Source organism: Nilaparvata lugens, chromosome X (assembly GCF_014356525.2).
Source record: "Nilaparvata lugens isolate BPH chromosome X, ASM1435652v1, whole genome shotgun sequence".
Classification (NCBI taxonomy): Eukaryota; Metazoa; Arthropoda; class Insecta; order Hemiptera; family Delphacidae; genus Nilaparvata; species Nilaparvata lugens.
Window position 1 is genome coordinate 67,786,701 of NC_052518.1, and position 26,809 is coordinate 67,813,509.

General features: G+C 30.9%; 1 protein-coding gene across 3 annotated transcripts in view; it reads left to right on the top strand.

Moving 5' to 3' along the window:
• Positions 1 to 26,325, top strand: part of LOC111050928 (inhibin beta B chain) — a 43,468-nt gene extending 17,143 nt beyond the window's left edge. For 2 of the 3 annotated variants that reach the window (XM_022337313.2, XM_022337312.2), the window contains 2 exons: positions 3,841 to 4,050; positions 25,106 to 26,325. In XM_022337313.2, the coding sequence (XP_022193005.2) occupies positions 3,841 to 4,050; positions 25,106 to 25,249 (354 nt within the window). In that variant the 3' untranslated portion in view covers positions 25,250 to 26,325. The remainder of the gene's footprint in view (positions 1 to 3,840; positions 4,051 to 25,105) is intronic. The other variant, XM_039441507.1, reaches the window with a different exon arrangement.
• Positions 26,326 to 26,809: the final 484 nt, after the last annotated feature.

Genomic DNA, 26,809 nt, shown 5'->3' on the forward strand with positions numbered 1-26,809 from the left:
AGTCGAGTTAATTTTGGTCATTTTTGGTAAATTGAAAAACTTTCTCAAAAATTGACATTTTTAGAAAATTTTTGTTTTATTAGATCAACAATACCATTAATATCTATCCTCTAAATCTCATAGATTTATATCTTACCGAACTTGTAATGTTCTGTCCCAAAAATTTAAACTTTAAGCGTTTATATCTCAAAAAGTAATGATCAGAAAAAACTTTTTCATTTTGATAGCTTCATGATATACAAATCGAAAAACTTTGAAAAATACCACCAGTAGACTTGAAATGTTCTGTCTCAAAAATTTAAACTTTAAGCGCTTATATCTCAAAAGTAATGATCAGAAAAAACTTTTTCATTTCGATAGCTTCATGATATACAAATCGAAAAACTTTGAAAAATACCACCAGTAGAAAGTTTATTTTTAGCCTTTGCACAGCCTTAACAAGAAATGCTAAAATCAAAAGCTAATCTCCTTCAAGACATATACTGGCAACAGGTCAGCCCTACAGTAACTTGGGTATATTACCCACTGTGTGGTCATTGACTGTCACGCTTCTGATTGGTTAGTTCGATCACATGGTACAAATCCGCCATCAAGATTCGAAACAAACTTTCAAGTCCTATCTTATAGCATTAGAAATTTGGAACTTATCACTTCTTTTACCGATTGGAAACATTATTTGAACTCACAATGAGTTTGGTATATCATGTTCAAAGGGAAATTGATCATACTTTAATATAGACAGTAAAGATAATTTTAAAAACACTAATAACGTTTATAAAATCAATTTTCCTTCCCTCGGACTCCTCGCAGAGCTTTCGCGGACAACTTATTGGGAACCAGTGATCTAGATAAATATGCAAAAAGATAAATTCCAATTTTATTGTATTTCCTCATCAAATTTATTGGATCGAACATCAAATAATCCAATTGCAAAATATTTTTGTGGCTCAATTGAATATAACATTTTATGAAATATTCAACCGTGATTAAGTGCTGTTTAAAGACGTCTTGACTTCTCTGATTGATTCTCTTCAGTACTGAGTACCCTACCCATAATATGTTCAATTGGTCAAATATATTGATTATATATGAATATTCGAGTTGCATTACCAAGAGCAGTGGTTAAGAATTGAAATATCAATGGAATATCTGTCAATGGAATGTAAATAATAATGGTTATGGATTATGTGTTTTATCTTCTAATTGCTTACATGTTTATTAAATTCATCAAGTAGTACTATGGATATAACAATTGGCTCTTCACATTTTATATCCAATGTTGTGCTTTACAATAATTTCGTCAGACTTATTGGTTGTCAACTAGTAAGAAAAACTATTTGAATGTTATGGAATATATTGTGATGAGAATTCCATCATATTTCTAAAATAGATATGAGAACTTCATCATATTTTGTCAAAGGAACAAAATTTATTACAATATCATGACATATTTCAAAAGTTTTTAAATCTTTTTTAGAGATTCAGCTTTCAGGTTACATTACCTTCCTTTTATTTTCACTCGCTATTATCTAAGATTTACTATTTCAAGTTCCAAAACTAAAAACTATATTGGGAACATAGAAAAAACTTGAAAGAAATTATATCGAAGTTAATTATTAAAAAAATATGCTTTTGTACGTAAAGGCAAGCGATTTTACTTATAATCCCTTATAAGCTCCATTGTAAAATTCAAATATTTGGAATCTTCATGGCGGCCGCGGGAAAAAATCCAATGGGCATACTGTGGGTTATAATAATAGTTACTGTAGTCAGGTCGAGTTGAAAGCAGAGAAAGGTCGAGAGAAAATACTGTTTACTTTCAGTCATTTAATTGCATGCAATTAATAGTCCACACGACAGCTGACTTTTTACTAAGTTACATTGAGATATTAATCGCATGCGTCATTGCATGCAATTAATAATCCACTCGACAGCTTATTTATGATGAATAATTCTAAAAGTCTGATTTTCACGGTAATATTGGCGTTCGAAGGAGATTAGGTACTTTTCCTTTTGTATTATCCTTAAAATTCAAAATTAAAAAAAAAGGTATGTATACGTCGATGCGAAATTCAAAAAGGAACATACCTGTCGAATTTCTTGAAAATCTATATTGCTGCGTTTCCCTGTTAATGCGGAACATAAATATAAACTACAAATTATTGAAGTACATACATTTTTTGGACTCAAAATAGTGTGTGAATTATGTTATCATTTTTACATAACCTCTAGACTGTGTATTCCAGATTAAGGTTTAAAGTAGTTTTGGGCGAATACCTGTTGTTTTTACCTGTATTGTATATATTGTCTATGAATAAATGAAATGAAATAAAGATATAAATATATAAACATAAAGAGAAATGCAAAACTGTCCACTTGAATCTTAGACCTTTTTGTCATGGACTGAAATGAGTAAGTAAATGAAGAAGCGTAGTGGTTTTAATTCAAATAATGATGGCCGCTATAAGTTGATGTAGTTGTGTGATTGTCACGTTGTTTAAAACATCGTTACTTGAACACTTTTTAGTCAGGTAAAGGAAGCGAAAGTCACAGTTGGGCAAGAGGAGTGCAAGTGTACATACTTGGAACAGTGAAACAAAACTGTCAAGTGGATGACAAGATTATATCAACAAAGACATAACTATGTAGCCTATGTACCTAAGTGTCATTATTACTCCGATTTACCTAACTTTTATCGTGTTAACTGTTATTAACTAGAATAAAGTTATGTCTTTATGAAATTTATAAATTTTATTCTCATGATTATCCTTCTAGATCAGGGGTCTCCAACCTTTTTTATCCAAGGAATTATCCTATTATCTATTATCCATGGCCTTTTTTAGCCACATTGTTAATTCTAGAGAGGCTTGGAGGGCCAATAACATGGATGTACGTGGAATTTGACTTGTTGAACCATTTGCTAATATCTCGCAATGGTTGATTGCTGCTTGTTTACAGCTAATTCTACAATTATTAAGAAATGGAGTGGCTAGTAAAAGAAGGGTACTGAACAGTTGTTGTCAAAGATGCGTTTAAATATATTTTTTTAATCTGTTGCAATAACTCTCGGCGGGCCGGACAAAATCTAACCGCGGGCCATAGGTTGGAGAGCCCTGTTCTAGATGCTTCAACGCTTCAAAAATATGATTTTTATGGTCCAATAAACTATTTCTTTTCTTCAGCTGAGATTAATAAAAAATTATCCATAAATGTTTATATAAAGAATGAAGAGAATATGATATCTGATTCAAGATGAGAGAATAGTCAAATTCGATGAAAATTAATGTTTTAACAATATTATTGATGAGTGTATAATTATAACTAAATGATCTTTTTCATACGATTCTTTGGATCATACTTAGTAATTTCGAATGTATAAAATTTACACTGTCTTCAGAAATGAATAATTTCATTTTTCACTCCATAATTTCAAATGTTGTATAGGCTATAGCCATACCAATAGTACTGTATTTGAGTACCGTAGGCCTATTTGAAAACTTACAGCTAGTTGCATGACAGTCCAATCAAATTCAACCGCCATGAAATAATACTCGATCGGAGCGCTCATTTTGTTCGTTCGTGTCCAGCTTGGTGTTAGGTATCCCTTAGGATGGGTAGAATCTCTTCAACTACTACGAATACTATACATAATATAATATAACTGTGTAACTATTTATTATATTACTGTACAGTACTAACTCATGTCAACTATAGTCCACCTGTCTACATCACTTATTTTTTATGTGGGCTCTATAATAATACTTGTATCCGTCTATCCAATTTTCAGATGAAGACAGTCGATAGAAATTCTACTATAGCTTGAATAATTTCATTTTCCAGAGTCGCAGAACTAAAAGAGTTGTTACTTGCGAGCCAAAAACACGTGATTGCTGCAGACAATATTTGAACGTATCATTTGCTGACATCAATTGGGATAACTGGATAGTGGAGCCTTCTTATTACGGCGCTTACTACTGCAAAGGAAGCTGTACTACAGTCAGTTCTTTGAGCGAGTCGAAGAACTCATTTCAAATGCTCAAACGTGACTATGTAAGTTAATTTTCATTTTATTTATTTTTCTGCTGATAATGCGCACAAGACCTTTAGATTGTGCGTGGGTAATGGAAAGTGTGTAAGTGATTTGATGAGATGATCAAACGTCTGTGCCAACCAGCGGGATTCGAACCCACGGACAGGTAGTGCTAGAAGACTGAATGATGCAACGTCTTAGTCGTCTCGGCTAGCCTGGTCGGGGTGGTTTCCATTTCAGAATTCATTGGAACTGAATTGGTGAATAAACATGGAAATATAAAACCTATACTTATTAAATAAATTTTATTTTTGTAGATGAGCTTGTCGTTGTCGATTTAGTGGCACTCGTCACCACTAATTCCAATAACATAGTTCGATGACCAAAAACGTAGACTTATTATTGACACCTATGCAGAGTAGTTTTAATGAGCGGCAGGGCTTTAATAAGCCTGGGAAGGCTTACAGGCTTTTTTTATGGATATTGTTTTATCACATAGAAAAATAAGCATTTAGGCATCGTATGTTTCCTCAATGGTATTTCAAATCAGCAAGTGCTTTCACTGACAGTGAAAAATCTCTCTGTGATATTACAATTTTAATGCATACATTATTTTAATGCAAATTGACCAACGTGTTTGGTTGTTATTGATAGATATGTGTATATTTGCAGTGGAATATCCTTATTGTTATCAATAAGCTTACATAAATATTTTTAGTAACAAAATAAAAAACTTGAATAATAATCTTTGATAGCTCGCCAATAAATTATGCAAGATGTTAAATTTGGCAATATTATACTATCATTAATACCATTATATTCCAGTCAACGAAAGATTATAGAGGGAATGTTTGGAACACAATTTTCAAATCCACAGCTCTTTTAATGATTGAAAGAATAAGACTTTGATATTGTCAATATCACTTTTATTTATTCGAAAATTAATTTATAATTCAGAACCAGGTTTCATGGTAAAACCTACCACATCTTCAGCTGAACTAATAAGTTTGTTGTTATTGGAGGAACAGGAAATTCAATTTTAGGTTATGTGTTGGGATTGTATAGGGGAAGGAGAATGAAATTTGTTAGTGGGAATGGATGAATTAATGATGAAATTAAACTATGTTAATATTTGAAGAATGGAAAATTACATTTTAAATGGAAATCTAGACATCTTAAAATATATATATATATATATATATATATATATATATATTATATATATATATATATATATATATATAATATATATATATATACATCAAATTTGGTTGGTAGCTTACTGGTGATTGTATAATCATTTATGGTTTTGAAATTCTGTCTCAATTCTAAAGGTTATAATAATATTATAAAAACAAAGGATATTATTATGAAAACAATTCATAATAATTGTGATTAGTCTAATCTAAAACACAATAAGATAATCAGTCTTATCTATTTTTTTTTCTCAATGTTACCTTTAGGTTGGTACTGGTCATGGCACCAACTTGAATATAAACTTAATTTTGAGAAATTTATCAAACTAGAATATTAAATTTCACTTAACCTTATAAGGTGCTTAATATAGTAGGGGGAGAGGGGAGAGAACTTAAATAAGAAATTTGATAAAGGGGTGGGGGATCTTAGTAATTGAATTATTCTGTTCAACTTTGGGGTTAATTATTATTGCTAGTGGGAGATCATGGCCTGAAATTGAGATCCCTCTAGGGTTCAAAAGTTGAGTAATACTAGATATTGGAGCTGAGTATGAACATGATATTACCCACTGCCCACGTGTTATGTTAGGTTATATTGGCCAGATCTTGTAATGGGAACTGAATTGGAATGTTATCAAATAGACAATAATCGTTTGTACTTGAAACTATGAGTAGTTGTGAGCAAGTAGTATGATAATATTTTAGTTGAGTTCCATATAGATACTCAAGTCAAATTCTTATCAAAAATCTGAGATTATAATAATGGATATGTACACATTAATTTAAAATAAGGAAATAATATAATTGGGTCTACCTGAACTAATTGATATACCCTAAAATTAGAAGAACAATATAATTGAGCTTATGTGGATTGTTTCATAGACTATGGACTAGAATATAACAACTATAATAAGTTCTCAAGATAATGGTGATAACTGTTATTGATTTGTGGAAGTTATCTACTTGTTATATATCATTAATCAATTGCTTATCCTACAATTTGCTTGGATTTTGAAAAAAAGAGAGAAAGGTGATCCCTCTTGGGTTCAAAAGTTGAGTAATACTAAATATTGGAGCTAAGTATGAAAATGATATTACCCACTGTCCACTTGTTATGTTAGGTTATATTGGCCAGATCTTGTAATGGGAACTGAATTGGAATGTTATCAAATAGGCAATAATTGTTTATACTTAAAACTATGAGTAGTTGTGAGCAAGTAGTATGATAATATTCTAGTTGAGATTTACATAGATACTCAAGTCAAATTCTTATCAAAAATCTGAGATTATAATAATGGATATGTACAAATTAATTTAAAATAAGGAACTAATATAATTGGGTCTACCTGAACTAATTGATGATATACCCTAAAATTAGAAGAACAATATAATTGAGCTTATATGGATTGTTTCATAGACTATGGACTAGAATATAACAACTATAATAAGTTCTCAAATTAATGGTCATAGCTGTTATTGATTTGTGGAAGTTATCTAGTTGTTATATATCATTAATAATTTGCTTATCCTACAATTTGCCAAAGAATCAGATCACCAAATTAATTTCCTAGACTTGACCATTTCACATAAGAAAAATACACATGAATTCAAGATTTTCAGAAAACCCACAAACACAGACACTCTCATTCCATCCCATTCATGTCACCCATTCAATCATAAAATGGCAGCTTTCCATTCTATGATAGACAGACTCTTAAAAATACCACAAGACCACAAAGATTATAGCAAAGAACTGAATACTATTTTTGAATTAGGAAAGAACAACAATTATAGCAGGAGAACCATCATCAAACTTCTTAAGAAGAGGAAAATGCATTACACCATGAAATCAACAGTCTCACTCACTAAAGATGAAAACAATACTTGGATTACCATTCCCTTGTAATATTACATTTTTCTTCTCACATTTGAATCGAATCTTCAATTCGAGATCTATGGAACTTTATAGTAAATGTCAGAGTTATCAATAGACGGACAAATTTTTTGACGGAGAATTTATTATCGTAAATGTTTGTTGCATTGTTCCATGGTGTCACCGAGGCAGGGTTAACAAATTACTAAATAAATCGTTTATTTAAATCGAGATATATATAAAAATTTAAAATAACATTTTCAAAATAAAGTTTTATTGAGAACAGATGTAGAATGTGAATTCTAAACTTGTAAATTATGATTTTGTGGTGACGTGTCTGTAATGTTGGAGGCGTTGTCTTCGTGACTTGCAACTTATGTCTTTTTCCTGTTCTTCCTTCTTCTGAAAAATGGCTGGCTACAAGTATTGTCGTGGAGTTTTGCTCTAAATCATTTTCGTTTATTAATGTTTTAAATTGAGTTTTATATAAATTTTTGTGCATAATTAGCTATTAGTGTAGTAAAGCCAATAGCCACTGTGTTTCAACTGTAAACTAGATAAGTATTTTAGTTCGTAATAGCTCTGAAATAATTAGGCTTGTAAGTTATTGTTCTTTGTATATTTCTGTGTTTTGCCAAAATTTCATCTGAAGATTATAAGTTAATTTGCTCTGAAAACTGGATTTCTCATTCATAGGCAATAGATCCGTTCACAGTTTATCAAGAATCTATTTTATTGGAGCCGACAACTATTCTTAGGTTGATAGGTGTTAAATGCTATTCCAACCGTTTAAGGAAAAATTGGTAGCACGGCAAATGGTACGCCCTGGTGTGGGACTCAAACTACAAAATATATCCCTGGTTATAAAAAAATTATTGGTAGGATAGATATCTTGATAGATTGTGAATGGGAGATGCTGCTGAGTGGGAAATCAGTTCAAGAAAGTTCAGGTTCTAATGAGTAAATATTTTTTACGCAGTAGCAAGATGGAGAGCAATAAAAATAATGAAGTTTTATCCAGTGAAAACATTCAAAACTTAGATGAAGAATCACAAGATTTAGACCTAACCTTAAACAATGACTCAAACGATAGTGTAGCTGTAAGTGAAAACGTTTCAAATGTAACAAGTCATGAGAAAGTAGTAGAAATATCAAATGAAACAAGTATGGTATGAGCTAAAAATGATACAAATCTTATAGCATTCCTAACACAAAGATTTGATAATTTGAAACAAGAGCAAAATGCTAGGTTTGATGATATGAAGCAAGAATTTGCTAGCATAAGACTAGATCAGGTTAGTACAAAGCGGGAAATAAAAGAGATAAATGATACATTAAATAAAAATCACAAAGAAATAGGTCATCTACAGCAGAAAACTAATGATCTTGAAACATCAATGTTAGATGTAGAAACATCAATGCAAAACAAAATCATTCAAGTTTCTGATAGGGTCAGTGAGGTTAATGAAAGAGTAAATAAAAATAAGATCATAGTTGAGCAACAAAATATGACACAAAATGCTATCAATGCAGAAAATAATGAAAGTATTAAGCATGTTGAAAAAGAGGTTGTAGAATTAAACGAAAAAGTAGACAAGGAAATCAAGGTATTATCCTCTTTGAAAATAGATTGTCAAGAAAATACAGCTGCTATAACTGAGGTTAGAAAAAACATAAATAAAATTAACATGTCAACAAAATCGATGTGTAATCATACTGGTAACAATAGTAATTTCGATAGGTTTGAATTCCAAATGCAAATTGACAAAAAGAATCCAATGCATTTCTTAGTAAACTTGACCGAGTATCTTGAGAGAAATGAAATCACAAACTGGATCAAAATTAAGGGTATTTTGGAAAACAATTTTAATTCAAATTTTGCTCATCGTGATTGGTGGATTTTCATTCGTTTTGATATAAATAACTTTGAAGAATTTAAAGAGAAATTCATTGCTAGAATGTGGTCAGACAACATTCAGTCATCTGCTAGAGATGATTTGAGATTTGGAAAATATAAGCCAAACTTATCTAAGAATCTTACTGAGTATTATATTTCTCGTTTCAACATTGCTAAGAATCTAATTCCAGCCTTAGATAAAGATACTATTTTCAAGTTTTTGAAAGGTCATTTTGATGAAACCATATCTACAGCTGCTATTATTCGTAACATTAAGACTAGTGATGAGTTTATTTGTTTGTTGAATGAGTTTGACAATACTGACACTTACAAAGTAAACAGACAAATGCCCCGTGATCATAACAATGCTCAAGCTGGAAGTCAAAATAAAACAATAAGTTTTCATCAGAGTGAACATAGGGATGATAGAAATAGGTCTCAGAATTCAAATGGTGTGATGTTTCATGATAATAATAAGCAGTATCAAGGAGGTAGGAATTATTTCCAAAATCGACGGTACCAAAATGGACCAAACAATAATGGTCATAGAGATCAAAATTTTCAGCATAATTTCAGAGATAATAGAAATCATCAACTTGGGAATTCAAATCAATCAAATCCAAATCGACCAGCTAACAACTACCAGTTAGATTTCAGCCTACCACCGCCAGGTTATATGCCTGCTCAAACTTCAAATCAGACAAATGCAAATCGTCCAAGACATAATGCTCCTTTAAACTAATAATGGGACGACGAAACGACAGCCCTGCTCTCCCAGTTAAGGAAAGGTCAAATTTTGATATAACTGTAGACATGAATAAAATAAATTTTGATTCAGAAACTTCAAACAGGTTTGAAGTAAGAAAGCCAGAATTAATCAGTCAAATTCATGTGCAAGAAAATAGCTGTAAGAATTTAAGTAATGAAGTAATGCCTAGTTATCAAGAAAGTCATATTAAAGCATCAAGTGTAAATATGGTACATACTCCAGAAATTCAGGTAGATGAAGGTATGAGTAAATCTGAAATTGTTTGTCAAGAAGAACCATACATGATAGGTTGTATTTTTAATGAACTATTGGAGGAACAAGAGAATACTCCACCCACTGGATATGACTTAGCAGAAATAGAAGTACAAATTTTCAATAAGAAATATCAAATGATTATTGACACCGGCTCTGAGGTGAATGTAATTAATGAGAAACTTGTTGATGAAATGAAGAAAAACAATCTCAAGTTGAACTTGGTACCAGCTCCTAATGTAAGTATAGTTGTAGCTACTGGTATGAGACATAAGAAGATAAATAAACAGATTATGTTAGAGGTATTTTTTGGTAAGTTAGAATTGCCAATAGTTTTTCTTATAGTTCAAGATTTAAATGTGGATATTTTGGTGGGTTGTGATTTCTTAAAAGATGCTGGAGCAATTATTGATTTTAATCAAAATATGATATCACTGAAAGATTGTTGTTTTCCATTTATAAAAAAGGATACCTTGAAGTACAATAGACTTTTTCATGTTAACATGGTAAGAGACCAAGAAACGTTTGATACTTTATGGAAGCAGCAGATTGATAATTTAAGATTACAGCTAAGCGATGAATCTCCTGAATTGGTAAACAAATTAATTGAAGTATTTGAAAATAACAAAGATATTTTCTCTGATAGTCCTGGATCTGCAAAAGACTATTTATGTCAACTTAAAATGAAAAATGATGTGAAATTAGATAAGAAGAGTTATCCGATTCCATATCAGTATAGAGATCAAGTCAAGAAAGAATTGAAGAAAATGTTAGATCAGAAAATCATTGAACCAGGTAGTTCTGAATATACAAGCCCTATGGTAGTAGTGAAAAAACCAAACAATGAAATTCGATTATGTTTAGATGGAAGAGAAATAAATAAGTACATAATAAGGGATTTTACAGAAACTGAACCAATAGATAACTTGATCATTCGTTTCAATAAGTGCAACTACATTAGCAGTTTTGATCTCACTCAAGGTTTCAATCAGGTAAAATTAACTGAAGATAGTAAAAAGTATGTAGCTTTCAATGTTTTTGGACAGACTTATCAATATACACATCTACCATTTGGATTGAATATTAGTGGTTCTGAATTTATCAAGTGCTTGTACAAAATGCTAGGTGAAGAGGTTTGTGAGTTTACTATTGCTTATATTGATGATCTTGCCATTTCTAGTATATCTCTTGAACAACATATCAGTCGAATTGAATTATTATTCAATAAGTTGAGGGAAAGTAATTTGAAGTTGAAACTGAATAAATCGAAATTTATTGCAGATAAGATAAAGTATTTGGGTTATATTATAAGTAAAAATGGTATTGAAGCAGATGACTCTAAGCTAAATGCTATTCAGAAATTTCCCATTCCTCAAAATTTGAAACAATTGCAGTCATTCATAGGTCTCTGTAATTTTTACAGAAAGTTTCAGAAAAATTATTCATACTTGACAAATCGTTTTAAACATCTTCTATGCAAGAAAAATAAATTCATTTGGACTGAAAAAGATAATGATACCTTTCAAGAAATCAAAGATAGGTTCACCGACTGTGTGATCTTGAAACATCCTGATTATAACAAAAATTTCATTTTGGCCACTGATGCCAGTGATGTAGGAATTGCAGCTGAGTTATTTCAGGAAGGTGAAGATAAGGAACACTGTGTCATTGCATATGCTAGCAGAAGCTTAACGAAATCTGAATTAAATTACACAATATGTGAGAAAGAATGTTTAGCTGTATTATTTGGCTTGATGAAACTTCAAAATTATTTTGGTAATCAAAAAATAGTTGTCCGTACAGATCATAAAGCCTTGACCTTTTTAAAAAAATGTAAGATAGGACATGGTCGTTTGGGAAGATGGATTCTTGCATTACAGAATTTTAATATTGAGTGGGAATTTGTAGCAGGAAAGGATAACATTGTGCCAGATATCATTTCTAGAACTGATTATGAAGGTAATTTAGAAAATCGAAATTCAAATGAATTCAAGGTATTGAATATCATTAAGAGTGATAACAAGTTAATTGAGATAGTAAAGAAGATCAAAGAAATTCAAAAAGATGATGTTTGGTTAAAAAATGTAAGAGAAAAGTTGGAGACAGGTAATTTGAATATCAACAAATTTTTTAAAGAAAATGATGATCTTTTGTTCACTAGAAAATCTGGAAAGAATAGTTTTTGGAAAGTTTGTGTGCCTTCAGCACTGTATGAAGAATTGATAGTTGAATTTCATGAAAGATTAGGTCATGTAGGTATATCAAAAACATGCAAATTTATTGAAGAAACCTTTTACATAAAAGATTGTTACAGACTTGTTACCAAAACTATAAGATACTGTAAGTATTGTCAACTTGTAAAGACATCAAATGAAAAGAAATTATTAGAAATGCATACCATAATTTCTGAGAAAAAACATCACAAAGTGTTCATTGATGTTTATGGAGAATTACCAGGTGGCAAGTACAAATGGATGTGCATTATTCATGATGGCTTTACTAAGTTTACAAAGTTGTATCCTATAGTTAAGGCTAACGCTCATAATTTAGTAAAAGTTGTTGAGAAATATGTAAATGAATTTGGTAAATTTGAATATATAATCAGTGATAATGGTACTTGTTTTCAAAGCAGATTGTGGAAAGAATCTATGGAAAGATTAGGTATAAAATATTACTACATTTCAGTTTATCATCCCCAGGCAAATCTTAGTGAAAGACCGTTGAAAGAGGTCAATCGCATATTGAGAACTTACGTTCCTGTAAATAAGCATAATATTTGGTACAAGTATATTGATAAGGTTGAATTTGTCATCAACAACAATTTTCATGAATCGACTGGTCACATACCCATGGAGCTTATGATGAATCATAAATTGGCACATCTTGTTTTCAAATATATCAAATATCCTGTAGAAAATAAGTTTGAACTTGAAGAAGAAAGTATCAGAAACAAACGAATACTGTACAGAATAAAGAATAGAGGTGTCATCAGGAGATTCAAACAGAATATGCATAATAAACCCAAGTATAAATTCAAAGTTGATGATCTAGTTGTAATTCGAAATTACATTTTGTCGAGCAAGCTGAAAAAGTTTTCTGCCAAGCTGTGTCCTAAATATCGTGGACCTTACATAATAAGAGATGATCTCAATAAAGGGTGTTTCAAACTGGAAGAGATAAGTACAGGTAAAATTGTGAGAGTCAATCAATATATGATGAAGAAATACCATCAGAAAGCACACAATGATTAGGAATCCTGTGTTATGCCGGGATTCAGAATAGCATAATCGCTACACAGTGTATGGTAAGAGTCCATAATTGTGTCTTTTTTCTTTCCTGTAGCCTATTTTCTTGGCCCTTAATCTTTTCAATTTTCGATTCTTTCCTGTCTTTGTGTAATATTCAGTAAATTTCTTCTATGAAGCATATCTTAACCAATCTTGTCCATAGTCATTTAAATTTGTATTTTTTCTGAAATAATTTTAGAAGTTGAAATAGTAGCTTATTTTCCTAATCTTTAAATTGTTGATAAAACTTAACTTTTCCAAAATCTATCCATTGTAGTGTAAATAATTGTTTGCTTGCGGTATATTTTTTCATCATGTATTACATATTTTAATCATGTCTATTTTTTTTTTAGGTATTATATTAGGTAATTAGGTTTTTCAGAGCAATTGTGTCCCATGTTCTCATCTTTCATTGCATATTGTGCCATAAGCCATATGTAATTAGGTTATAGTTTTCTTCTGGGCTTTCAACCCATTTTGCATTTTATTTTTTCTTTGCTGTCCAATACTTTGGATTTTTGGTAGACAAGTGGGTGTGATTCTTTTAGAGGTGTGGGCGTGAACCACATACGGCTGGACTCGATTATCTGACCTACTTGTTTGCGATATAAAAACCTTATGACTGCAACAACAAATGTTTGTAAAAACTTTTGCATACTTTTGTTTTTGTGGTCCGATACTAGAGTCTGCTATCACATTGCCTTACAGACATCTAGGAACTTTCCACCCAGTCACAATAGTTAACACATTTTTTCCTTCACCAGTTGTTTTTGTGGGAGTGATAGCTCACAATTATAACAAATTATAGTCATACTTGGAATTTACAAAATTCCATAGTAGTATATTTTATTAAATATACTTCCTCATGAAAGTTCAGTACTGACATGTAGGATAGGCTCTAATTAATCTTTCTCTTCTTTGTATTGTTTTAGGGAATTTATTTACCCAGTTTTCTATTTCTCTTTTTTGTATTTTTTAGGGAACTTATTTACCCAGTATTCATCTTGATCATCTTTGTATTATAATCTTGAAATGTTTGTACTTATTATACAGTCTTTAAAATTTTAAATTATTTTAAAAAATAATTGGTTTAATTTAAAACGTTTTGTTATATTATTAATTGAAATAAGTGTTTTGTAATTGATTTTTTTTTAAATTTTAAAACTGTTTGTTCTATAAATTTTGATATGATTGATTATCGTTTGAAATGGATGCTGGAGTGTATGTAGAATTTTTAGTGGGGTTTGTTGATTAGAATTTTGCTGGTATGTGATTGTTTTTTGAGATGGAAACCCATTATTGCCTAAAGAAGGAATAACAGAGGTTATGACTTAGAGAGGCAGTAATGAGATAATATTTTTTGTGTTGATTACTTATGTTGATTGCCATAGATGCAAAATGATGATTAATTATGAATATTGATTGCCTTTGAAGCAAAATATTATTGATGTTTTGAATGGTTTCTTGTTTAATGATTGATAGTAAAGTTTTGTCATGAAATGTAGTTTGTGTTTAGAACATTGAAGAGTCGAAATAAACTATAGTATCCAACAAACGATGATTAACAATATTAAATAATTTGCTTTTTATACAATTTTTGAACAAAATTAAAATTAAATAATTTTGAAACCCTAAATGATAAATCATAAATGTGAAATGAACTTGCTATAAATGAAATGTTATATTAAATGATAATGAAATGCAGATATATTATGAAATGATTGTGAATAGAAGACCAATTGTCTGAAATTATTGAAATATGTATTGAAATTAAATTTTGTTGTGATAATCTGATGTTTTTTTTTTTTTACAATTTTGATAATGATACAGGGTGTTATGAAATTCTATTTCTATTTTGAAGAATGGATTAAATTTTGATAATTGAACAGTGAATAGATGAAAATGAATTTTTTTTAAATTTATCATTGATATGTCCATATTTCACAATTTATGTATTGCTGACTGTATAATAAGATGTTAACAAATTTCAATTTTATAAATACTTAAAAATAATTTTTATGTGTATTAGATTGTATTGATAGCCTAATCAAGTTTTTCTTTTTAGTTTATAAGCATTTTAAGATAACAGGTACAGCACAGACATTAACATTGAAATAGTTATCATGTGAATCTCGAAATCAGTAACAAGTGAACGCCATGAAGAGTGTTAAGAACATTTGGGTGATTTTCGAACTAGTGTGACATAACTACGCCAATATCTACGCCAAAATCAACGCTGCGGCCTACACCAATAACAACGCCGATGCCTGTGCTGATGCCAACGCCAATATCTACGCCGATGCCTGCGCCGAAGCCAATGCCTGCGCCAACACTGATGCCAACAACAAAAATATACGCCAATGCCAATAGCTATGCCAATGCCTGCAACAATGCCAAAATCTGTGCCAATGCTGATGCCTACACTAATACCTACAACAATATCAACACTAATAACTACGCCAAAATGCCAAAATCTGCGCCAATGCTGCACCAATGCCAATAGCTACGCCAATGCCTGCGCCAATGCTGATGCCAACACCAAAATCAACGCCGATGCCTGTGCTGATGTCAATGCCTGCGCCAATGCCAATAGCTACGCCAATGCCTGCGCCAATGCTGATGCCAACACCAAAATCAACGCCGATGCCTGTGCTGATGTCAATGCCTGCGCCAATGCCAAAATCTATGCCAATGCCTGCGCCAATGCCAATGCCTGCGCCAATGCCAATATCAACGCCGATGCCAAAGCCGACACCAAAGCATACGCCAATAGCAATGCCAATGCTTATTGCTGACTCTGTATCTCAAACGTCAACACTACTGCATTACCTGGAGGTAATTGCCATCCATGTTCACATTCACAACTTTGAATTCAGAAGAACAGTCACAGTATCATGAAAGAATTGATTCAAAAAATCCTCTCCTAAATTATTCCTGTATGCAGAACTCTAAACCTTGAAAGCTGAAAATATCAAAAAACCAAAACTTACCTAAATTAATCCTCACCTAAATTAATCCTGTATGCAGCGTCTATCTCTTTTCCAAAAAACGAATTACATTGTCATTTCAAGCCTGAAATGTACATTGTATAATTACAAATATGATACAAAATTTATGTGACTCTGTATTGAATTTGGAATGCAGCCGTCTACTACAAACATGAAGCAATGCTAACTGAGATGTCACCTGTATCGAGTTTGATATGCATCAGTCGACTACAAGTATCAGCCCAACACTACGTGCATCCAGATCAGCCCAACACTTAACGTCATCACATTGGAGTCACACTTAACTGAAAATCATACTGAGTGCCTTAACGGACTGTTTTCCAAAATGTGCATCAATAAAATCAACCCCGTCAATAGTGAAAGAAATGAACATTTTTTGATTTATTGAAATTTTATGTGAAAATTAAACGTAACAATTCATCAATTCAATTAAAAAAAAAAAAAATAATAATAATAATAATTTTTTTATTCAACATACTAAATTTTTTTATGCAATAAAAATTGAATTTTTCTATCTATTAAGTTTATGTGCAATTTCAAAAAAAAAAAAAACTATTCTTTACATATTAAACTTTCTGTTGAGATATTTTTCTTTAAATTATAAAGCTAAATCAAAAGTAATATTGATATTCTATATTTTGAGATATTGTTTGGAAACATATAACAAACGCTATTGATGAATTTTTATAATAATTTTCAATATTTTTGGATGACATGTAATGTTTTTCTAGAAAAAATTGTTACTGTTCTCAAATTTAAATTTCAACAATTTTCATTAGGGTCAATGTAAATTTTTTCTTTAAAATTTTTAAACAGTAAAATTTATTTTATGTCAAGAGGGGGGTATTTGTAATATTACATTTTTCTTCTCACATTTGAATCGAATCTTCAATTCGAGATCTATGGAACTTTATAGTAAATGTCAGAGTTATCAATAGACGGACAAATTTTTTGACGGAGAATTTATTATCGTAAATGTTTGTTGCATTGTTCCATGGTGTCACCGAGGCAGGGTTAACAAATTACTAAATAAATCGTTTATTTAAATCGAGATATATATAAAAATTTAAAATAACATTTTCAAAATAAAGTTTTATTGAGAACAGATGTAGAATGTGAATTCTAAACTTGTAAATTATGATTTTGTGGTGACGTGTCTGTAATGTTGGAGGCGTTGTCTTCGTGACTAGTCACTTCGTGACTTGCAACTTATGTCTTTTTCCTGTTCTTCCTTCTTCTGAAAAATGGCTGGCTACAAGTATTGTCGTGGAGTTTTGCTCTAAATCATTTTCGTTTATTAATGTTTTAAATTGAGTTTTATATAAATTTTTGTGCATAATTAGCTATTAGTGTAGTAAAGCCAATAGCCACTGTGTTTCAACTGTAAACTAGATAAGTATTTTAGTTCGTAATAACTCTGAAATAATTAGGCTTGTAAGTTATTGTTCTTTGTATATTTCTGTGTTTTGCCAAAATTTCATCTGAAGATTATAAGTTAATTTGCTCTGAAAACTGGATTTCTCATTCATAGGCAATAGATCCGTTCACAGTTTATCAAGAATCTATTTTATTGGAGCCGACAACTATTCTTAGGTTGATAGGTGTTAAATGCTATTCCAACCGTTTAAGGAAAAATTGGTAGCATGGCACCCTACATAGGCCAAGTATCAGACAAAATAGGTAAACTTATTAAAAAGAAAGGGTTGAATGTAGCCTACAAGACCTCATCACTACTCAACTGCATTTTCAATTCCAAAGACCCCATCAGAATAGAAAACAAAAGTGGAGTCTATAGACTAAATTGTGGAGACTGCAATGCTAGCTATATTGGACAAACAGGGAGAAAATTCAAAACTAGAATACAAGAACACATATCAGCCTTCAAAAACAAAAAACTAGACACTTCCAAATTTGCAGAACACCTTATAAACTCTGGACACAATTTCAACCCCAACAATAACATCCAAATATTGCACACAGGCCAAAAAAGCAAACTCCTCAATGTACTTGAAGCCATTGAAATCTTCAAATTAAAAACAGACACAGAATCCACAAGCTTGAATGAACAAGTAGAATATTTCAATTGTAGGATAAACAAATTGATATATAACAAGTAGATAACTTGAACGAATCAATACCAGTCATCACCATTAACTTGTGAACTTATTATAGTTGTTATATTCTAGTTCATAGTCTATGAAACAATCCACATGAGCTCAATTATATTGTTCTTCTACTTTTAGGGTATATCACTTAGTTCAGGTAGACCCAATTACATTAGTTCCTAATTTTAAATTAATTTGTTCATATACATTATTAGAATCTCAGATTTTTGATAAGAATTTGACTTGAGTATCTATATAAATCTCAACTAAAATATTATCATACTACTTGCTCACAACTACTCATAGTTTAAAGTATAAACAATTATTGTCTATTTGATAACATTCCAATTCAATTTCCATTACAAGATCTGGCCAATATAACCTAACATAACAATTGGACAGTGGGTAATATTATTTTCATACTTAGCTCCAATATCTAGTATTACTCAACTTTTGAGTAAGGATCTTTGAGTAACTTTTCAACTTTTGAGTAACTTTTTCCAAGAGGATCACCTTTCTCTTTTTTTCAAAATCCAAGCAAATTGTAGGATAAGCAAATTATTAATGATATATAACAAGTAGATAACTTCCACAAATCAATAACAGCTATGACCATTAATTTGAGAACTTATTATAGTTGTTATATTCTAGTCCATAGTCTATGAAACAATCCATATAAGCTCAATTATATTGTTCTTCTAATTTTAGGGTATATCATCAATTAGTTCAGGTAGACCCAATTATATTAGTTCCTTATTTTAAATTAATTTGTACATATCCATTATTATAATCTCAGATTTTTGATAAGAATTTGACTTGAGTATCTATGTAAATCTCAACTAGAATATTATCATACTACTTGCTCACAACTACTCATAGTTTTAAGTATAAACAATTATTGCCTATTTGATAACATTCCAATTCAGTTCCCATTACAAGATCTGGCCAATATAACCTAACATAACAAGTGGACAGTGGGTAATATCATTTTCATACTTAGCTCCAATATTTAGTATTACTCAACTTTTGAACCCAAGAGGGATCACCTTTCTCTCTTTTTTTCAAAATCCAAGCAAATTGTAGGATAAGCAATTGATTAATGATATATAACAAGTAGATAACTTTCACAAATCAATAACAGTTATCACCATTATCTTGAGAACTTATTATAGTTGTTATATTCTAGTCCATAGTCTATGAAACAATCCACATAAGCTCAATTATATTGTTCTTCTAATTTTAGGGTATATCAATTAGTTCAGGTAGACCCAATTATATTATTTCCTTATTTTAAATTAATGTGTACATATCCATTATTATAATCTCAGATTTTTGATAAGAATTTGACTTGAGTATCTATATGGAACTCAACTAAAATATTATCATACTACTTGCTCACAACTACTCATAGTTTCAAGTACAAACGATTATTGTCTATTTGATAACATTCCAATTCAGTTCCCATTACAAGATCTGGCCAATATAACCTAACATAACACGTGGGCAGTGGGTAATATCATGTTCATACTCAGCTCCAATATCTAGTATTACTCAACTTTTGAACCCTAGAGGGATCTCAATTTCAGGCCATGATCTCCCACTAGCAATAATAATTAACCCCAAAGTTGAACAGAATAATTCAATTACTAAGATCCCCCACCCCTTTATCAAATTTCTTATTTAAGTTCTCTCCCCTCTCCCCCTAATATATTAAGCACCTTATAAGGTTAAGTGAAATTTAATATTCTAGTTTGATAAATTTCTCAAAATTAAGTTTATATTCAAGTTGGTGCCATGACCAGTACCAACCTAAAGGTAACATTGAGAAAAAAAAATAGATAAGACTGATTATCTTATTGTGTTTTAGATTAGACTAATCACAATTATTATGAATTGTTTTCATAATAATATCCTTTGTTTTTATAATATTATTATAACCTTTAGAATTGAGACAGAATTTCAAAACCATAATGATTATACAATCACCAGTAAGCTACCAACCAAATTTGATGTTTATATATATATATATATATATATATATATATATATATATATATATATATATAGGGGAAGGAGAATGAAATTTGTTAGTGGGAATGGATGAATTAATGATGAAATTAAACTATGTTAATATTTGAAGAATGGAAAATTACATTTTAAATGGAAATCTAGACATCTTAATATATATATATATTATATATATATATATATATATATATATATATATATATAATATATATATATATATATATATTAAGATGTCTAGATTTCCATTTAAAATATTGGAAATTTACATTTTAAATGGAAATCTAGACATCTTAATATATATATATATATATATATATATATATATATATATTAAGATGTCTAGATTTCCATTTAAAATGTAATTTTCCATTCTTCAAATATTAACATAGTTTAATTTCATCATTAATTAATATATTAAGATGTCTAGATTTCCATTTAAAATGTAATTTTCCATTCTTCAAATATTAACATAGTTTAATTTCATCATTAATTAATATATTAAGATGTCTAGATTTCCATTTAAAATGTAATTTTCCATTCTTCAAATATTAACATAGTTTAATTTCATCATTAATTCATCCATTCCCACTAACAAATTTCATTCTCCTTCCCCTATACAATCCCAACACATAACCTAAAATTGAATTTCCTGTTCCTCCAATAACAACAAACTTATTAGTTCAGCTGAAGATGTGGTAGGTTTTACCATAAAACCTGGTTCTGAATTATAAATTTATTTTCGAATAAATAAAAGTGATATTGACAATATCAAAGTCTTATTCTTTCAATTATGGAAAAATATCACAACATCTCATACCATACAATCAAATGTTTTAATGATAGTAGGAGGATTAACATATCAAAAGTCCTCACCCCTACACCCTGTGCTGAAGAGGTGGGGGTGGTTTTAAAGTACCATTTTTTAATTTTTCGCATATATCTGGGAAACTATGCATCTTTTGAACATTTGTATTCTGTGCAAAATTGAAGCTTACAAAATTACCAACAAGTTTTGTCCTTTACATTTTTACTTTCCTTGCCCTATTAACATAGGTAAGGAAAGTATTGCTTTCCAAAAAAAAACTAAGGTACCCTAATTTCAAGTTTTCTATACGTTTCAAGGTCCCCTGAGTCCAAAAACATGATTTTTGGGTGTTGGTCTGTGTGTGTGTGTTGTGTGTGTGTGTGTGTGTGTGTATGTCTGTGAACACGATATCCATTCCTAATCAACCGATTGACTTGAAATTTTAAACTTGAGGTCCTTATACCATGAGGAGCCGACATTAAGAAATTCAATAAAATTCGATTCAAGATGGCGGAAAAAATGGTGGATAATTACTAAAAAAAACCATGTTTTTCACGGTTTCCTCGAAAACGGCTCTAACGATTTTCTTCAAATTTATAATATGGATAGATATCTATAAGCCCTATCAACTGACATGAGTTTCATTTCTGGGAAAATTGCAGGAGCTCCGAAATATTCTTGAGAAAAATGGCGGATAATTACTAAAAAACCATGTTTTTCACGATTTTCTCAAAAATGACTTGACCGATTTTTTTCAAATTCATACCCTGTATAGTTATTTATCAGCTCTATTAACTGGCATGAGTCTCCTTTCTGGGAAACTAATGGGGGGTCCACCCCATCCTTGAGAAATGGACTTTGTAACCTCCTTCTCATGCATGAGGTAGGTAGGTAGAGCAGTTCATAAAAAGAACACATGGTCGAAATATTTCATCTGTAGAACAGCTGTTTTGACGACTTTTAAAAAATATCATCGAATTTCACAATCTACACAAAGGAAAAATACAGTAAACACATATACAGTAGTCTGATCGTAGTTTCAAATATGTTGCTGCCAATCGTCATTATGTTATTCCCCTAAATTATTCTCCCCTTTAAGAATGGGGCTTACAGTTCAATGAGCAAGAAAAGTTGTGTGAGTGCGTCACACCAGACTTCTCCCATATCTCTCATACTTTTTGAGATATCCACTCTTGAAGGTGTGACATTTTTTGAAAAAAACACTTCCGACTCCAATTTTTTCATATTTTCAGCCTTATAATTTTTGAACGATTGATGAAAAAAATCCGTGCTGATTATGAGCTGATAGAGCATCAAATAATCTTCAATTTTATTTATATTTTCACTATTTCACGCATTTCCCTACGACTGTTGCAGCAGTTTTAGTGTTGAGAGTGAAATTTTTTTCAGCAATAATAAATCAGTTGACAATGAAATTTGGAACACAATTTTCGACTTTGTAGCTTTGTTAAGACTAGTTTGGAGGTGAGCATATCAAAAATCTCAACCTCTGCATCATGTGCTGAAGGGATGAGGGTGGTTTGAAAGTTGCATTTTCCACTTATTACTTACATGCTTATATCTTGGAAAAAATATGTATTTTATGCATTTTTATGTATTTGATTATGTCAATAGAACACATTTTTGTAAAAATGTAGAGGACAAAACTTGTTGGTAATTTTGTAAGCTTCATTTTTGCAGAGAATACAAATGTTCAAAAGATGCATAGTTTCCCAGATATATGCGAAAAATGAAAAAATAGTACTTTCAAACCACCCCCACCCCTTTAGCACAGGGGGTAGGGGTGAGGACTTTTGATATGTTAATCCTCTTACTATCCTTAAGGCTGTGCGCAAAGGCTAAAAATGAACTTTCTACTCGTGACATATTACAAAATTTTTCGATTTGTATATCATCAAGCTATCAAAATGAAAAAGTTTTCTCAGGAAAGCATTTTTTCCTGATCATTACTTTTTGAGATATGAGCGCCCAAAGTTTAAATTTTTGGGACAGAACATTTCAAATTCGGTAAGAAATGAATACATGAGATTTAGAGGATAGATGATTCTTCATGGTATTGTTGATCTAGTAAAACAAAACTTTTCTGAAAAAATCAATTTTTAAGATAGTTATTCAATTTATAAAAAATAACCAAAAATAACTTTTAGTATAGTTATTTTTGGTTAATTGAATAACTTTTTCAAAAATTGATATTTTCAGAAAATTTTTGTTTTACTAGATCAACAATACCATGAAGAATCCATCCTCTAAATCTCATGGATTTATATCTTACCGAATTTGAAATGTTCTACCCCAAAATTCAAACTTCAGGCGCTCATATCTCAAAAAGTAATGATAGGAAATAGTTATTTGTGCAACTAGTGCGCAAAATGACAGTTTGCTGCACCGAAAGAACGCCCGGGCCGAGCCGAGTAAACGTTTACGCCCGAGCCGTAGGTGAGGGCGGAATGGTTTCTTGAGTGCAGCAGAGGAACTTTGCGCATGTATTTCACATTAAATTTTTCCTACAGTTACCATTGAATATGAGAAGTGGTTGATTAAATGATTATGGGTGAAATGATGGCTGAAATCCATCAAATGTTTGTGTGTGTGATGCTGTTATTAATAACAACCTTCATTCATTTAAAAATTAATAATCCAATTGAAGTTGAAAATTCTCAGCCAAAGTTCTCATTTTTATTCATTCAAGAATCAGAAAAAATACAGATAGAACAAAAAATTCGCATTCAAAATACACGCCAACAGCTCATTGGGATGGCTGCAACATGGCTGAACCGACATGCGCGCGACCTAGCGGGAAGAATCGTATCAAAGTTTGTTTCATCCAGCTAATGAAACAGGATTCAGAAATTTAGACTTTTGCTCAAATTACCGAGAAAAATGCTCAAATTAAACTGAAAAATATTTATAAAAATAACATAGACAACAGAAAATATTTATTGTAGTATTGTTATGTTTTTTATTATTTTTATTTATATGAATATTGAACGGTAATCATTCAACCTCAAAATTAGAATTTTATAATAATGGATATTTACTACTTTTCTCATTTCTTGCAGTTGAAATAATAATTATCAATAGAAAAGAACTATTATTTATTATTAAATGATGAGAATTCGTAAATGATGATTATTTAATTATGATTGAGATGAACATTATTCTTGTTTTGGATTTCTAGATTGGGATTTTATCATAAATGTAGGGTAGCCATTGAAATGATTCTTGTCTAAATCTAACCACAGTCATTGTTACCAACTTAATTTTTGTTTTCGTGCACTAATCCTCCATATAACCCACCAACTATTTTGTGTTGCCATGTTGCAAATTTGGAGTGCAGAAAAAATTTTTCCCGCACTAGAGCGGAAAAGTGATTCTTTGCGTTCTGTAATCAGTGCAGGAATGGCCACTTTTCAAGGTAACTGTAGGAAAAAAAATGTTCTCCCGAGAAAACTTTTTCATTTTGATAGCTTGATGATATACAAATCGAAAAACTTTGAAAAATATCACGAGTAGAAAGTTTATTTTTAGCCTTAGCACAGCCTTAAAAGAGCTGTGAAGTTGGAAATTGTGTTCCAAACTTTTCCCTCTATACATTTATTTGAGCATTCGTTACCTGGACTAAGATTGAAAGCTTTTATAGAAATTTGCAGGTACACGACATGGAAAATCAAATCATAAATCTTTCAGATAATTAAAAAAATCATTCCCATTTTGAATCGGGTCATTCATTCAGAGATACTCCTCCTTAGGCCTACTTCAAAAAGCTATCTATCAAGTAAAAAAACTTAATAAACTCATTGTTTTTTCTAACAATAGAAAATTTATGTTTTTCAGAACGACAGTCAGAACAAGACAGTTCTACCATCTTGCTGTACTCCACATCGGTATGGAAATTTACAGATAATCTATAGGATTGGTAGTCAACTTGTGAAAGCAACACTTAAGGATATGACAGTCGAAGAGTGCAAGTGCAGTTGACATTCTTCACTAAAATGTGTCCTAAAGAGCAGTATTTCTTTGTGTACCTGCATACGTAACACTCGCCAAGAAACTAATTTATTGGAACTCTCATGAACGTATTAATGCCTGGGGTTTACGACTCCAGTAGATGTTCTAGTAACTGGATGCTACCAGAAGCCGTTATCCTGCCACTGATTTATCCACACGACAAAATTTAAAGACAGGTTGCCAATAACCTGTTCAAGTACGTATCCGCACGGTTCAAATTACAAGTTTCAATTATCATGTCTAGGGTACGGAAACTAGAACGTCTACTGGAAACTAGAATCGTGAAAATCAGGCATAAGGAACGATTCTCAAGATCAAATGTAGACATCATTTGCGTAACATCCAAGTACTAGATCGTTCTGATATGAATGGTTGCTAGGAAACGAAAGTCTTAGTTTACTCAGCTAAATTTGATTTCAAGAGTCAAATAATCATTCATATAGAGTCTATCAAGTCCCAATTAACTAGTCTTTCACAGACTTGTGAAATTCAAATTATGACATGGAAAATCAATTTATATAGTTCAAATAGGAAAAGATATATTGTGTACTTGAAAATATATGGCTTGGAATTTATAACATAAATTTCAAGTAAATGTGGTTGGCTCTGAAATCGGTTTGGAAGCTTATCACTCAGATAAATTAAAAGGCATGCGCATTCTATTCCTGTTGGACAAGTCATCACTTAAGAAGCCAACCCCACTCGTTAACATATTAGTTTAAAAATCGTTTCCTGGTGGTTTGGAACCCACCTAAAACTGTAGGTTTATTCATCGATCATCATAATCCCTATAACCTGTGCACAAGTCAAGGGCTTATGTGGGAAACATTCTCAGGAATAAATAATTTATGAACTTTCAATTGTCTTTCTAATGTGAGTGTCTGCGAGGCGACTAATAATATTAACACTAGAGGGCAATCCGTGATCCGCGTCTAATCCGGGTCTAATTGAAAACTTGACCTACTGTAATCTTGAAGAATTTAAAATAGGCCTATGAACATCCTCCATATATTAAGAATCAATATGCAAATTTTCAAGTTAATCAGTTCAGTAGTTCAGACGTGATGATTCGTCATTCGTGAATTTCCTATCCCGTACGTGCATACGACGATTGTTTCCTTGATTATAGAATAGTTTATAATGTTAATCATTATGTTGAAATAATATTGATGCAAATTTTGTAAGTGTTGTGGAAGGATGAGCTCCACCTCACCTCCTAATCTAATTCAGAAATGTAATTTTGCACCTCATGAAACTCAAGTATGATTAACAAAAAAGGTTCACAGTCTAATGTACAGAATTGGTACCAGTACTTGACATTATTTCATAAAACTAGGCCAGATTTATTTTGTCCAAGTTTTACTATGATGGAGATGGGAATAAATTCACAAAATATATTCCAAATAATATATAAATATTCCAGCTAATATATTACTTATTCCAAATCAATCTAATTTGAGCACTTCATTCTTCCTTACAAGAAATTGTAAAATTCTATTCTATGAATTTGGAGTTATTGCCAACATTATG